The sequence below is a fragment of the Ciconia boyciana genome, chromosome 15 (assembly GCF_034638445.1).
Source record: "Ciconia boyciana chromosome 15, ASM3463844v1, whole genome shotgun sequence".
Lineage (NCBI taxonomy): Eukaryota > Metazoa > Chordata > Aves > Ciconiiformes > Ciconiidae > Ciconia > Ciconia boyciana.
The window spans coordinates 15,148,147-15,163,474 of NC_132948.1; the positions used below are offsets into that span (position 1 = coordinate 15,148,147).

At 41.4% G+C, this 15,328-nt stretch overlaps 1 protein-coding gene across 6 annotated transcripts in view; it reads right to left on the bottom strand.

The window, feature by feature from the left end:
• Nucleotides 1-3,842: 3,842 nt before the first annotated feature.
• ZDHHC8 (zDHHC palmitoyltransferase 8) overlaps nucleotides 3,843-15,328 on the bottom strand; it is a 121,935-nt gene continuing 110,449 nt past the window's right edge. For 5 of the 6 annotated variants that reach the window (XM_072879689.1, XM_072879690.1, XM_072879692.1 and 2 more), the window contains 2 exons: nucleotides 13,004-14,040; nucleotides 3,843-10,010 (listed from right to left, as the gene is read on the bottom strand). In XM_072879689.1, coding sequence (XP_072735790.1) covers nucleotides 9,839-10,010; nucleotides 13,004-14,040 — 1,209 coding nt within the window. In that variant the 3' untranslated portion in view covers nucleotides 3,843-9,838. The remainder of the gene's footprint in view (nucleotides 10,011-13,003; nucleotides 14,041-15,328) is intronic. The other variant, XR_012045202.1, reaches the window with a different exon arrangement.

Sequence of the window (15,328 nt, forward strand, 5' to 3'; positions counted from 1 at the left end):
AAATAGATCCGTATTTCTGTACAACATTAAAACAGACACAAAAAAGACAGGAATTAATAACAGTTTTCTTATGGCAACATCGCAGCTTAGTCCTTGCTCTCAAGAAAAAAATGTAAAAGGCTGTATTTCCTCAGCAGCCCACACCATGTCAATGGCTGCGAAACTCAGCTCTCCCTGTGTTCTGTGCCACAACAGCACATTGCAGTGTCCCCCCTTTTTGAGTCACTCCCAACCTACAGCTATTTCTTTTACTGTATTTCAGATCAGTAATTTTAGTTATTATTATGTATATGTATTTTAGTTATTATTATGTATATGTTCCAATAAGCAGGCAGGGAAGAGCGGAATTGCTTAAGGCAATGAAGCGTATGGTCTCTTGGAATGAGGATTGTGCTGTGTGGGTATTATGCAGAGGGTTTGGATTATAAGGAAGTATGCAGGAGGCCTAGGGAAGGATCAAGGCAGAAATGTCTTTCATGTATTTGCTAAAACAGCTTTCCAAAGTCAGCGTGAAAGACCAAGACTACTGTCAGCAACGCCCATTACACAAACACCCAAAAACTTCCTCCCCAAGAACATGACCTGGAGTGATGCTTTCATTTGAGGTTAAATATACCCCAAATCTGCCCTATTGCTCCTGGATACCAATGGGATGCATCTGCTTGGCTCCAGCTACACAGCTGATCGCAGAATGATAGGGTTTGAGCCTCTCACAAACACAACATATTTGTGAGATCAGGAAGTCGCAGCCCCATCTGACATGGAGCAAAGAGGCACGGAAAGACATGTGAGTCAGCAGTAATTTGTAGCGGAGCCAGGAACTGGTGCCAGAATGCCTGAAGCCCATTCTTGTGCCTTAAGCGCAGACCATGTTTCCAGCTGAACATCTAACTGGTACATCTCCTACTGCGAATCATAGCTTAACGCTGGGAAACTGCCAACAAGATAGCACTGCAAAGCACGTGCGTTTTGATATAGAAGATTGTGGCCAACAACAGAGCAGTTTGTCGGCATTATGTCATACTGTGTCTGAAAAATTAGTCATAACCAAGTACCACCTATTTATAACTACCTGCTTCGCTGTTTTTAAGGCTGTTATTTTCGATATCTGTCAATGAGACAATAAGGGCTGATCCCAAGACCAGATGGATTCATAACATTCAGGCTGCAAAAATAAGATCATGCTGTTACTCACTGAATTTACTCAGACACTGCAGTTTCTACAAGGTGAGTTTTTCCTAAGAAAAAGTAGCATTAGTTTGTATTTATATATTAAAAAAACCCAACAAAAACCCTTTCACCATCTGTTCAAATGACTGTACAAGAGAAAAACCTGACAGTAAAGCTGTATTCTGCTAAACCACCTGTGCCCAGGACTAGAACCAGATTATAATGCCATTTTATGAGCTTCCACAGTCATCTTTGGTCCAAAGATCCCCATGTGCTCTGCACCAACATAACTGAAAGAGGCTTTCAACACGTATGCTCCATGGCAGGGAGGTGTGCTTTGCAACTGGCACACACAGGAGCCGTCCACCTCACATCCATTGAAGCAGTGAATGCAGGAAGAAACCACCGCCCAGGAGCCACTTACCTGCACGTTGCATGAAAGGACAAGCCAGAAGGCAGAAGAGCACCACACTGCTGCTTCATTAGTAAACCCAAATTCCCCTTTGCTGCCTGCCACTCAAAAATGGAAGACTACATGAAGACTATTTAGCTACGTTCTCTATAGCAGGGACAGAAGCTCCATTAAAAATAGAGTTGGCCCTAAAATGGGATGTGTTTATGATATTCCACTTTCCCCTTTGTCCCGTTGTGGGAAAAAAGATGACAAGTGTTTGATTTGCTCCAAGTTAGAGGCTTGAAGAAGTCCTAGTGTCAATGAACTATAGCAATGACCTGATTCCTGTGGGTGCCACTCCCAATGGCATGTTGAGCATAATGAGGGTCCATTAATATTAAAGGCAAAACTACCATTGATTTCAGGGGAGCTAAGATTTCAGTGTGAGCTAGGCATGGCATTCATGAGCTTAATGTGTTATTGTGCCACTCTGAAAACAGGAATTCTCATTTTAGGTGTTCATCTCAAGTATTCAAGGCTTGTCAATTTGGTGTTGAAAGCCCTACATGGAGTCCTCATTGCTGACTGTGTGTAATGACATGATTTATTGAACCCAAACTCACGGGCATTGGTTCCAAAACAATGGTGCTAACTAAACCATGGTGCTTCATTTGAATGGAAGGCTACTTTTTCCCTTGGAAGAGTTCCAGGCATTGCCCTTTCTCCAGCTAATCAGACATATTCTCCCCATCGTTTCTTTCACTTACCACTGAGTTCAGTGGGAGGGTTTCACACACACAGACAATGCTCAAATACATCCTTGAAAATCCTCTTCTTACCCCATATTGAAGGAATAGATGGATAGTACAAGCCCCACGTGGAGGCTAGGAGTTTAAAGGTGTGATATAAATTCTAGGAGGTCGTATATGGCCCTCATGGACTTTACACATGGCAGATACTTCACAAAGTCTGCTGAAAGGAAGGGTTTTGAATTGCTTATATTTGTAAAATTGTTTTATTTCAGAAAGGGGATACTTTTTAAAATACAAGACTTACCCGTGGTACCTCTATTATTCTAAAATGCAACTAAACTCCTAGAAAAGCTCATGAACTGGCAGAATCTGCTGCATGTTATGTTGTGCAGTTCTGCCATATAATCTGATCAAACTGGCCTATGCCCACAAATGCAGAAATTACTTTGATTAATGAGGACTGGATAGACAGAGTACCTTAACACAGTCTAGAAATATTGGTAAACCTCAGCATTGCCCACAGCGCTCACATAGCTTTGTATGCTGTCCATCTCAGGCCAGATATAGTCTAGACCTAATACCAGATGGATAGACTATGTCAGTGCTTTATATTCCTTGCAAATAAATGGCAAAATTACTGTCTGAAAAATCCACACAAGCGATGCATGTGTAAAAGGTGAATAGGATGGCAACACAGCATGGAATAATTTGTAAGGGAAAGGAAACATGAATAACCTTCCTTACAGTCATGAGATGAGAGTCTCTTCCAGAGAAGCCACTTTTCTCTCTCTAGATAAGGTCCACTGTCTGAAGCTTTGCAGAAGTCCCTGTTCCATATCTAGCTAGAGTCATGAGTATTGCATCCTGGTTGGCAGAAAAAACCAACACTTTGGGGGTAAGGAATCAGTTTGCCCGTTTGAAAGAACTGGTGAAGTACCAGCAATGCCAGTGGGGCTGAAAGATTCTTATTGTCATGGCCAAGAGCCAGTTTTCTCAAGGCCACCTGTTTGAGGCGATTTCTGATGGTTTGTCTAAGGTGTCAGCTTGCCCTGAAAGACAGCCCATCCCCTCCTCCTGCACCTCTCCTCCACAGGTCTGAGCACTGGGGTGCTCTCGGGCATCCCTCACGCTCTCATATATTCTCCACTTTCTCCAAGCTTCCATCACTGCTTTCCCTTCTCTCTGAACATCCCTTAAAATGGTGAGTCTACCTGCCAGTCTTCCATGGCCTGGAATATAACCACTGGCAGAAACACTGTTTCCAGTCTATTTCATGTTCTGATGTTTTAGTAAGTATTTTTGGTTTTGTCTTTTGCTGCTGATACAACCTTTTTTTTTTTTTCTCCTATCAACACAGATCATTTCCATTTAAAATACATCAGATAGGGACACCTGTAACTAGTTTTACTTGAATATATGTACACAGTTATGTATACATTATATACATATAGGCATTATATATATACATATATATACACACACATATATATAAGGCACTGTAAAATGTACCATCACTTCTCTAGGACTGTTTTTAATCTGTAAAAGTAGATTATATTTCTTCATATAATTAGAAATGTCTAACCAAGACATTTTTAAAATGTTTCAGGGTTACAGAGATATCAGCTGTGAAATAAGCCTTACTTTAAAATTCAAGTTATTGTGACAAGATGAACAAAACCTATTTTGACAGTAATTCTAATCTATTTATTATGTAACTGCTCCTCTCTTAAAAGATATATTCACCTGTATAAATAGTTTCCTTTGTCTCTCCTTGTTATGTTCCAAAATGTGAACTGAAACTTGTCCTGCAGCATAAAAAATAACAATGGAGAAATGAATACAAACTTGGATAATTTATCCTTTACTTAGAGAGAGAAGAGCCAAGATCGCTGTAAGCCAAGACATCTCTTTAAATAAAATGTACTAAACCAGATCATGAGCTTATAGAATTCTGTTTGATGTAGCCAATATCAATGGAGCCTGGTGATTATGTTTTTGGCCATTTTATATATAAGGTAATCTCTGCCATGTGAAGACACGACAGCACACAAATATGACTGGCATTTATAATGAACATGCTTGAATGGATCCTTGCTTAATGTAATTAGCCTATATATGCAAATTATGGCATCAGAAATCCTGCAGCAGCTGCTGTTGGGAGGGCTTGGCAACTGTGTGTGTTGTAAGCCAGTCTTACAGATCTAAACGGACGTATTTTCAAAGACTAGAAACAGATAGCTAGATGAAGACAGATTAAAAATTGTACATGTTTGGGATGTATAAATCCAGATATCCTGGATAGAACATTTCGACAAATACCAATATAACATTTTTTCCAGTTACCCTGTAGCAATGATTCACAATTGTGCCGGACCACAGGACACCTATTAACTGCACAACTTTAATAAAAAACAGTATAGAAAACTTCATTTAGTGTTGTTTCATGGACCACTTACTGTGGCCTCACAAGCGCAATCCATTGGTCACAACTAGGAGACACTCTTTTAAAGGCTCAGCATGTTTTCTACTCTCCCATAAGCACCTTGAAAATGAGACTTCACCTGCAATCTCTTCTTTTACTATATTGTCACCTGCAGACTTTGCACTGGAACTGGCCTTTCCAGTTCTACTGTTTCAGTTCATGTTTTGCACAAGTGGAAGTGGAAAAGGGCAGCGCACCATGAACCATCTCGGCAAACGAATGCATCTGAGGTGTAACAGGGAAAACCACACACTTTAAAATACTGAAGTGAACCAAAGGTTTAAAAAATATATATGTATTACGAGAGCCACAAAAAAGGTTACAGACAGAGCTCCACAAAGCCTGCACGGATACATTCCAACAATTCAAGGTGGCAGAACAGGTGAAATACAGACCATAAAAACGGTTCGACATTAACTTTCCAGACTGTCAGAGACAGCAACCTTGACCCCATCTTTCCCACACAAAAAAAAATATTGAATATATATATATCTATATCTCTATCTCTAGTCTGGACCACAGATATAGTCCAAAGAAAACCACATTGCAATTTCCACATTAGGCTTATAGGAGAATAGGCATCATCTGAGGAACGTCCATTGTAACGCCCGTGAGGTGATTATCTTAGGCCAAGTTGCAATAACATTATGCTTGGTTAGCAATTTTAGAACAGCAACACAACACAGTTCATTTGCTGCACATGGCTACTAACACATAGCTCTGTGCAGCCCTTAGAGCTGACTTTAACCAAACTAAGTAATTACATTTGTTTTGTTGTGTTTAATTTAAAAAGAAAATGCAAATGTACGATATTAGGGCAGTTCCTGCTATCACCTTTCTTAAAAATTCAAGACTTGAAGACTTCTTTAACGTACTTGCTTACAGACACATTTTGAGACTGTATTCATGATCTTCAGGAAAATATGCCACCCTGAGGCTTTTTCCCTTGTTCACTTCAGGTTATGTCTGCATCCAGTTTTGACATAGGGGGCCAAATGCTGGTTGTATATCAGTGCAGTATTTGGCCCAGAGTTTCAAAGTCTTTGCTATTCAGACTTTCCTATGAGGTCAACAAACAAAGTAGTAAAAAAAGAAAATATTAAGGCTTCAAGTAAAAATATTTCCTCTCTCTCCCACCCATGTAGTAAGGTACATTTAATTTCATAATACTCAATATATTATACAATTAAAGATACAGAGATCCAACTTTTCAAGGCAGATTGTACTACAATGAAAACCTGGAGGCTAAATGGGAATGTACGAACAGGGAACGAACGGCTAATAAAATGCAATATGCAATGAAAATTGATGCATAAACTAAACAAAAACTATTGCTGTTTTTTAAATAAGTAATACAATCCACAGCTAAAAATAAAAACATGTTGAAAAGATTTAAGACTTCTGAAACATGAAATAAACATGACAAAAATAAAGAAGCTACTTTACAAGATGCATTAACTTGTGCTGGATTTTCATGGCTGATCCCCACCTACTGTAAATTAGCATCACTTAAATGAGCTTTGATGGAGCCACACCAATTTACACCAGCTGAAGATTTGGCCTGCAGTGTCTGTAAAAACTGAGACTATCTGGGCAGAAGAACCTTACTGCTAATCTGTAAACTGCTTGAAGAACTATACTTTAACGTGGGCTGGATTCTGCTCCAAAATTAGACTTAATAAATAGGTCCCCAGTCTTGCAACAGAAGCTATGGAAACAGACACTTACATTTATAAGAAAATAGCTGCAGGTTCAGTGCCTTGGATGGAAATGAGGCTGGATTTGCTGCATGCAATCTCCTGTTAACAGTTCTGCTTAGATTATTCTTTCGGAAGATTTGAATAATTTACTCCAGGCTACGTGCACTGAATTATATGCAAACGTCGAAAGGAAAAAAAAAAAAAAAAGACTTTGGTACCATTGTAAACCTATTAATAAGTCGAATGTCTCTCAACTGTGGGCAAAACTACTCACAAAATATATAATCCTTACATCTGAACCTGTAATGACACAGTGCATTCATTCTTTCTTCCCTTACCCCTTGTGAACTATGACAAAATAACCCTGGATATTAGTGCTTGATACACACAATACTGTGTTTAGTCTTACTGAGAAATTCTCTCATGAACTAATGTAGTTAACTTCAAAGGCTCTTTGGCCCTTCAAGTTCCTCAGTAGCTTTTTCATTTATAAATGCAGGAGAAAGAACAATCAAAGTGGAGCATCACTGGGATGCAAATCTCAAATATTACACTGGTGCAAATTTTCAGCCTTGCTTGCATGAATGTCATGTACGTATTCAAAGATACATGATAAAATGTGCCCTTGTCTAGCTCCCTAGCCCAAATTCAGTGTGTCACATAACCCCTCTTTTCCAGGGCTTACATATGGCATACATGATACTTTAAAAACAAGTAAGTCTTGCAATAACTCTATGCACCAGAGTGAATTCCAGTCCTTGAGGAAGTACTGCATCTTCCTGAGGAGTTAACATCAGGGGAGAGTTGCAGATTAATAACAGTTAAAGATGGAAGAAATCTATAAGGCCATCTTGGTCTAGCCCCTTGCCCCTGCAGGCTCACCTCTTACAGAAATTTTTTTAATGACTTGTCCAAATATAGTTTGACTGTCCTAAATAGTTAGTCTCCAATACTCTGCCTTGGAAGACTATTCCACTGCCCCTCTCCCTCCATCTTTTCTGCCCCCTTCTAAATGTAGACCACTGGTTACCAGTGACAACCCTTTGATTTACCTTTGGTTTTACCTCTTTTAACTAACGTGTTTGTAAAATTATGGTACTCAATTTCCACTTCATTGCTTAGCCAGTGACATGTTTTTAGCCCTTTAAATCTTCTCATCAGCCAGCCCATCCAGTCTTTTAATATATATTGCTCCGTCTGTACCTGATCCAGTTTGCCAGCATCTTTCTGGTACCTTGTGGTGCCTCCAACTAAAGACAATATTCTACATTCCAGTGAGCAAATCTGCACAGAAAGACTATTGCTTCTCTGCTCTGCAATATCCCTACAGTAGGCATTTAAAATATCATCAAGACAATGAAATGCACGCTGATTTCTAGTTCACTCTCTCATAACTTTGGCCTATTGCAGCTGCAGTGCTTTCCACGTTTCTCCCTTCAGGCAACATAGAGCATTACACAGAGAGATGATTAACTTTCTTATGTTCTCTTCAACCTTCCTCTCCAAAAAATGAAGTGATGTACAAGGGACATAATAAGCATGTATTGCAGCAGATGTCAAGATCTATCAAATAAAAAGATAAATTTTAACCAGGCAAAACTGAGGTCAATATTTGCCTTCTGGAGTAATTAATCTCAACATACATGAAAACAAGTAAGATGTTATCAACACATTCTGAATTGCTACCAAATATCTGGAGAGCTCTCCATTATAGTCAAGGACTGAAAAGGATTCAACCCCTTGAAACAAATATCCTGAAAAATGATGAATTTAGCTCTCTAGTCAAAACTATTCACCAGGAGAACCAGGTGGGAAGTCAAGGTTTCGTATGCTGACTGTCTCTGTGATAAATAATCATTTTTAGTGACTTTGGCAACAGTTGCTCAGGATATTCTTAATTGCACACATGATCTGGCTAGTTAGCATTGGTCCAGATCTCAGTACTTTTGACTTCTGAGGTGGTAACTGAATGGGAAGGAAAAGGAGATAAGGAATGGAGAAAAGAAAAAAAATTCCATTTGTCCCAAAATTAGCTTTGTCGTGGTCCTCATATTTGTGACAGAAGTAATGCACCCCTTTCTTGTTTTTTATAGTAAAGTTGTCTTTAAATCCAACAAAGTAAATGTAGTTTTCTGGAGACAGGAAAAGGAAACCTCAGAATGTTAAATAGATTGGATTGATATTATTTTAAAAAGTTGTTCCCCAGGGGAAAAAACCCAAACGGAAAATCCTTTGTCTAACAGTATTGAAGACCAGAGGGAATGTGCTAGTAATTAGGCAGACAGAGAATTTATATCCTTTAGATGTACGCTTGGCTCAGTTACACACACTGTAAATTCAACAGATCATGATAACCTTGCTGCAGGATTACACAGATGGCACCAGGGCAAGGCAGTAAACCATGTTATTGCCTAAATCCAACAGGTAATAAGGAGGGTGCAGGGAAAGCAGCTGACGGCTGTTTAAAATATGTTCCCATCCAAACATTTCCTTTTTTATCTGTTTGGTTTTGTTTCCGAGTCCGAGAAGCCTTTAAAAACCAGAGGGAGCAAGAGGTCAGAGTGGAAGATCCTTACTGGTGTTGCGGTCCTTTTCCACGAGAGACGAACACACGCACACACCCGCGCACACACACACACACACACACAATTTCACACACAGGGAGGCAAATGGCAGACAGTGAGAAGCTGTTGCTATCCTTTCTCCTGCTCCTGTCCGGGACCAGAGAGGCTTTTAAAGACGACATGGCGTTCGGGGCCCAAGTGCCCTTGCCTTGCTCCTTCCCAGGAGGAGGAACCCGACCTGCAACGCCGCGGAGACACAGAGCAGTTCTCGCACATGCAGACTGCCCAGCACAGGGAGCCTGCTTTCCATGTGGGTAGGAAAACAGCAGTTGGGCCTCTGACTCGTGCCGGACACATTGCTGGCCAGAAGAACTGGGAAAGGGGCATGGGAAAAACTGAATGATCCTGGACTGACCGTACTTTTTCACAGCACAACTGGTACACAACAGGTTTGTTGGACAGATGCACACGCAATGGCTTTGGCGCTCTCTTGCACGAAAGAAATCCGCTCTGTGGTTGTGGTGTTAGGTCGTAGCCAGTTCCCGCCTGTCGGTTCAGGAAGAGTCTGATGGACCGTACAATTTTTTTCCCTCAAGAATAAGGCTGCAGCTGGCTTTTGGCCAAAAGCGAAAGTTGAAAACAGAACAAACCCAAAATAAGAAAAGGAGAGTGGCCAGCTGCTGCTGCTCCTTCTTTGTTGTTATTTGAGTCTTCACAGTGCTCCTAGCTTCATGGCTGGCTGAGTGGATGGCTCTTTATTTTTAATTAATTTTATTTTACACTGAAATTTCATAGGTTGTTCCACCAACTCCAGACACCTTCTTAACGTTTGAGTGTCTAGCAGGGCTGACAGGCGTCCCCTGGGAACTTGATGTTGAACCCAACCTGGATATTCCTTTTGGCTGTCCATTTATTTTACTGTGAGGTGTCTTCAACTGCATGTCATCCCTGCATCAAAAGAAATATCAAAAGATGCAATGTTAGTGACCAAAGTGTGATAGCAGAATGGCTTCATTCAGGATAAACAATTATCCCTGTTACCCTGAGTCCTAGTCTTGCAAAATATTCAAGCATGGGAGCAACCTGGTTGAAGCCAATATACTTGATGAAAAGCCACTGAAATGAGAGAATTCATTTAGCCATTAGGTTAGTGGATCAGACCCCCGCAATATTTGTTCATTTAATTACTTGCTTAAATGCTTTGTTGAACCAAACTAATTGCATAAGCATTGGTAGGACGCAGGAGGCTTTAACTGTCACCACTGTTGACCTGAAGCCAAACTGTGTCTTACAATCAGAAATAAAATGCTCAGAAAAAACACTTCCCAGTTAAATAACCAGTTAAATAAAATTATGTTGCTCATTTCTGAAAGACATAAGAGAGGTGAAGCGTAAGAATTCTTTAGGACAGAAGACACAAACTGAATCATGTCAGGAAGCACTCTAGGATGCCTGTAATTAAAGACCATATTCCGGATGGACTCTTTAAAATAATTTCCTTCCTTATGACCTACTGCCAGGGAGCATGTACAACAGGCTTTCCTCAAAAGATCTTTTAAATCTAGGGCACTACACACTAAAGCTTAATGTGTCTCATCCCCAAGACTCACAAAGTAATTAGATAAAAGCCTACCGAAGAACTTGTGTATGTTCTGGAAGTGCCAGCGCGACTGGGGTCTGCTGTATTCTCACATCTTACTCCTGCATAGTGGATGTCTGCTTGGGTTTGCCTCAGTCTGAAGTTTAAGACTGGCTCATGCCAGCAGCAGTGACCAGGGGCTGAAATGCCTTCCAGAGGGGAACACTTTCTGTCTGCCTGCAAACTGAGGCAGCCTGAGCTATTTCAGACCACCCCGACTTCTTCTGGAGGCCAGGGGGTTTGATGGATTGACTGTATTCAAAAGGCAATTTCTTTCTTTACGTGTGTCTGCAAAACAAAACAAACTACGCCGGACCTTTACACAGCTCTTGATAGGCTCAGAATAGCTCTGAAACTAAAAGCACTTTTTATGTGGCAACCTGGTCTGACAGCTGTACCCTGGAGCGGGAGCAGCAGGTCTGTCAGCTCCCACCAGCCCGGCTTCTGCTAGGCGGTTAAGCTGTGCTTGCACTAGAGAATGGAGTCATGGGTATCTGAACCAGCAAAACACACATACATAAATATAAAATAAAATATTGCGTGGTTTCGTAAAACGCTGCTGTATCCCCAAACAGCCGAAATATACAGGGACCAAATTCTACATTTGCCTCACCGAAGTATTACAAAAACCCTAATTCAGTGCTGAAATTCTCCTGAAGAACACAATCTGCCTCCGGAAACACGGCAGAAAGGAGCTGGGGACTGTTAGGGGAAAGGGGAGAAGGGAAAGTAATTTGTAGTGTTACTGACAGAGAAAACATGCTAGGTTTACAAAGCACAGAGTGCCTGTGGGAGGTTTACTTCACTAGGTAAAAAACTTCCAAGTTTATTAAGCTATTTATTTATTAATCCAGGTACTTGACTCGACTTTAGGACCTTCAGGACAAAAGATCCTCTGCAATGGTATCATATGTTTGCAACTTTCTTTAACATCTGATGGGATCTGTCGCTATTTTAATAGCTAGACGACTTTTGCCAGACACTGTATTTTTCATTACTTCAAAGAGCTGAACTGAAGTTAATTTACAGGCTCTACATTTTAAAAAAGCACAATGTAAAAGCAGTGCTTTTACACTGTGGGACCGACAGGCTGCCACCATAACCAAGAACCAGAGACTAAGAAAAGGCAAACAGCTTTTCATATTAGCATCTTTCCTACAGCAGCAGCTGACACATCCAGGTCTCAAATAGAGGGCAGAGAGGCAACAGAAAGTCCACAGGTCTTCTTTCATGGAAACAGAGGCATTTCTTTAATACATATGAAGAGGAAAAAATGGCTGTCTACCTCCTGAAAGTTAGATCTTCCACCAGTAGACAAATCACTTCAACAACTACAATTCACTTGAAAACACTGAGGAAAAACTTGCTGGCACTAAACTTCAGGAGACCTACAATAATGGTTCTCCCATATTTCGATAACTTTCCCCAAAATGTTGGATAATACTGGAGTGAGAAACCTGGGACCTTAACCAGAGGACAGCATAGTGCAGTAAGTGCCAGATGCAAAGAAAACCTAGATATTTCTGATGAGCCCTCCAGGCCCCAACTTGGCTGAAATACTGCATCTTGGCAGGATCATGTAGCTCTTTTCAAACTTTCCAAGCCCTATAGTTTCCAGAAGGAAGAGAAAGAAAGATAAGCGCATGCAGAAGCTGCAGCTGAGGATCTTGCTCAGATACCATTTACTCAGGTTCTCAGCACAGCAAATCCTCTCTCTCCCCACTCTTTCTCACAGAAAGGAAGGAGGCAGCAAGGCCCTAAGGTAATGCCAAGACAGTCTGTGCTTTTATCACCAGTTCTGTACTATGGGACACTCAAGGCAGCTAAATACACAGCTCTCTATGCCAAGCACAATTCCCAGGACTGGTCTCAGCCCGTTTCCCTTAGTGAAGGGTATGCTTGCACGTGCTGTGATCCCAGCTTTGCTTCTGTGTCCAAGCAATGGCTGGGTCCAGCCTCCCTTTAGGCTGCAAACTAAAACAGCTCCACCATTTTGTGCATAACAGGAGGGATAATCTGCCTCATATCTTGCAAATAATTATCCAATTCAACTGAGACACTAAATCACTATGACTTTTACAACTTAATTGACCACCTGCAGTTCAAGTTACAGCAAATGTGCAAACATTTTGTCATGATGAGGTTGCTATGAGGCTGTCGCAGAATTGAAGAGCACCCACAAACCTCCCACCCTCACTGGCCTACAGCAAACACGTAATCTGGGTCGTGCCTCCAGCGAAGCACTCTGCACTTGCTTGCAAACAGATTCACATTGCTAAGCAGCACCTAAAGCAGTACATACCTTTGTGCTCCCACTGACTGCACCTCTGTAATTTCCACAGTGTTTACAAATGAGACAGCCTTCGGGCCTCCATAAGAGGGTGACCTAGGCATCCCTGTGGGGGATGACGGGACCTGGTGGCCTGGGGATTTGTAGGAGCCATTGCTCACCCTGCCCTGTAGTGCTTGATGGGACTGGACATTATTATTGGCTAAATCAGCTTGCAGAGAGGTTGTGGAAGTCCTTGGTGCTCTTGTCATTGCACTTGAGAGTGAAGACACTGAGGACTGCAGTATAGGGTTCCTTGTGCTAAAACTGGTAGCAGCCATCAGATTGTCTCTAGATCCATATCTCATTGCCATGCTGCGTGGGTCTTCAGAGAGCGTGCTGACTTGCTGAAGGCTGTAAGAGCTAGGTGTGTCATAGACACCTGAGTCTGCAAACACTGAATCAGGGTGCGAGTGGAGGAGCTTCTCCCTCTCTTCCATCTCTTTCCTCTCCTGGATGGATGCCATAATGGTTTTGGAAAGGTTATCATAGCGGACTGGGGAAGGGTCTCTCTGATGTGGAGCTGGACCCCCCAGCACTGGGCTGAAGCTCTGCGGTGGTTGGTGCTGCAGCTCGCTCCCCCGTAGATGGCACATTTTGGCTGATAAATATGGGGAGTGGTACCCAACGGAGCTGACCGCGGAATGGGCAATGCACTTCCTCCCCGAGGGCGACATGGGGTTTAGCAAACTGTCATATGAAAGACTCCCATTTCTGTTTGACAGGGAATTGGGAGAAAAGATGCTTTTGTAAGGGGTGGAAGCTGCCCCTTCAGACTTTATTGGATGAAGGGGCACTTTGTCCGTCCCTCTCCTGCCAGCAGATTTCAGGCTCAGGGATCGTGAATTGATGGCAAAGGAATCTATCTGGAGTGGGGAAGACTGATAGGTCTTGTGGAGGGAGCTCTTCCGGTAGCTGGGGATGTCCAGGCTGGGTTCGGACTGGTAATCTAGGCTCCTGCCATCCTCTTCTATCAGAGCCCCTTGACTGTGTCCCTCCTGCATGGTGATCTAAAACAGAGGTGAATATGAAAAACAGAAGCCAATGATATGTAAGTACAGGTTTGCTCTCCGTGGTGAGTGCATGGGAAGAAAAGAGCTGGAGGTCTTCTCTCAGACTCTCAGCCCAGCTGTGACACAGGTTCATTATAAGGAATCTCCTAACTCCTGTTCAGCATATGGATAAGCACCTTAGAAGCAAGAAGTTATTCATAATAAGTGCTAAATGACATTGACAGTAATAGATATGTCAATACACGGACATTGAAAACACAGAATAAGAGACCTTCTAAACTGAGACTCAAGTCTCAGTCAAGGTAAATCAGATTGTAATCTGATAATACTGCCCTTGGAAAAAGCACTTCTCTTCAAGTTTTCTACAAATAGCTCTTGAGTTGAGGGATGTCTGGTTTTGTGTGCCGAGTCAGAAATACTTTAGGCTTCATTTCAACACACTGGGGACCAGCACACTCTTATCCACTTTACTCAGAGCTATGAATATTCAGTAATTCTGAATTTCTGGTCATAGGTCTTCAAAATTAAGCACCTAAGCTTAATTAAAGAAGAGAGGCTCCTTCCCACCATTTAGATAACAAAATGAAGCCATTTTCTCTTTTCTATTGCCTGTAGGAGAGAGTGGCTACATCAGAGAAGGAAACATAGGCTATAATTTATTTATGTGCACTGAAAACAGATAGGACTTCACTTTGTTTTACTCTGTGAAAGATTGCTTACAGTTCTGTTCACTTAAAATGCCATACTGTGCTAAGCAAATAATTTTTGCTGTTATTTTTAAGGAAGAGTTTGCCATAGTGCACAATGAATTGGCTACATTGTCTCTGCAAACAAAGAATTATTATCAGTCACATATTTAATCAGAAATGCAGTCAATGCAGTTTGTTCTTTATCTAATTTCTTTTAAAGGAAAATTATCCGAAAAAGCCTAACTGGCAAAAATCTGTTTTATTCTCAATTTTTCTTCAAGTTTTTTTCTTTGAGCTAGAAGATAGAGAAATATGCAAAATAGCTCACTATCTTCTAGAGCATGGTGCTAAATTTGGCCTTCTCTGGAAAAAGGAGACCAAGTGACAGCCTGTAAAGGAGGAGGAAAGAGCAATGATGTAGCTTATAAGTATATTTGTGCTATTTATCCTTGTGCCCCGATCCCTCTTTCCTAACAGCTTTCACTGCTCAAAAGCAGAATTACATTGACAGGCCGAAGAACTGATACAGAAGAGACAACATGATATTCCTCACACCAGCTAGTCTTTTTCCCTCTGTACCTTATACTTAGATATGG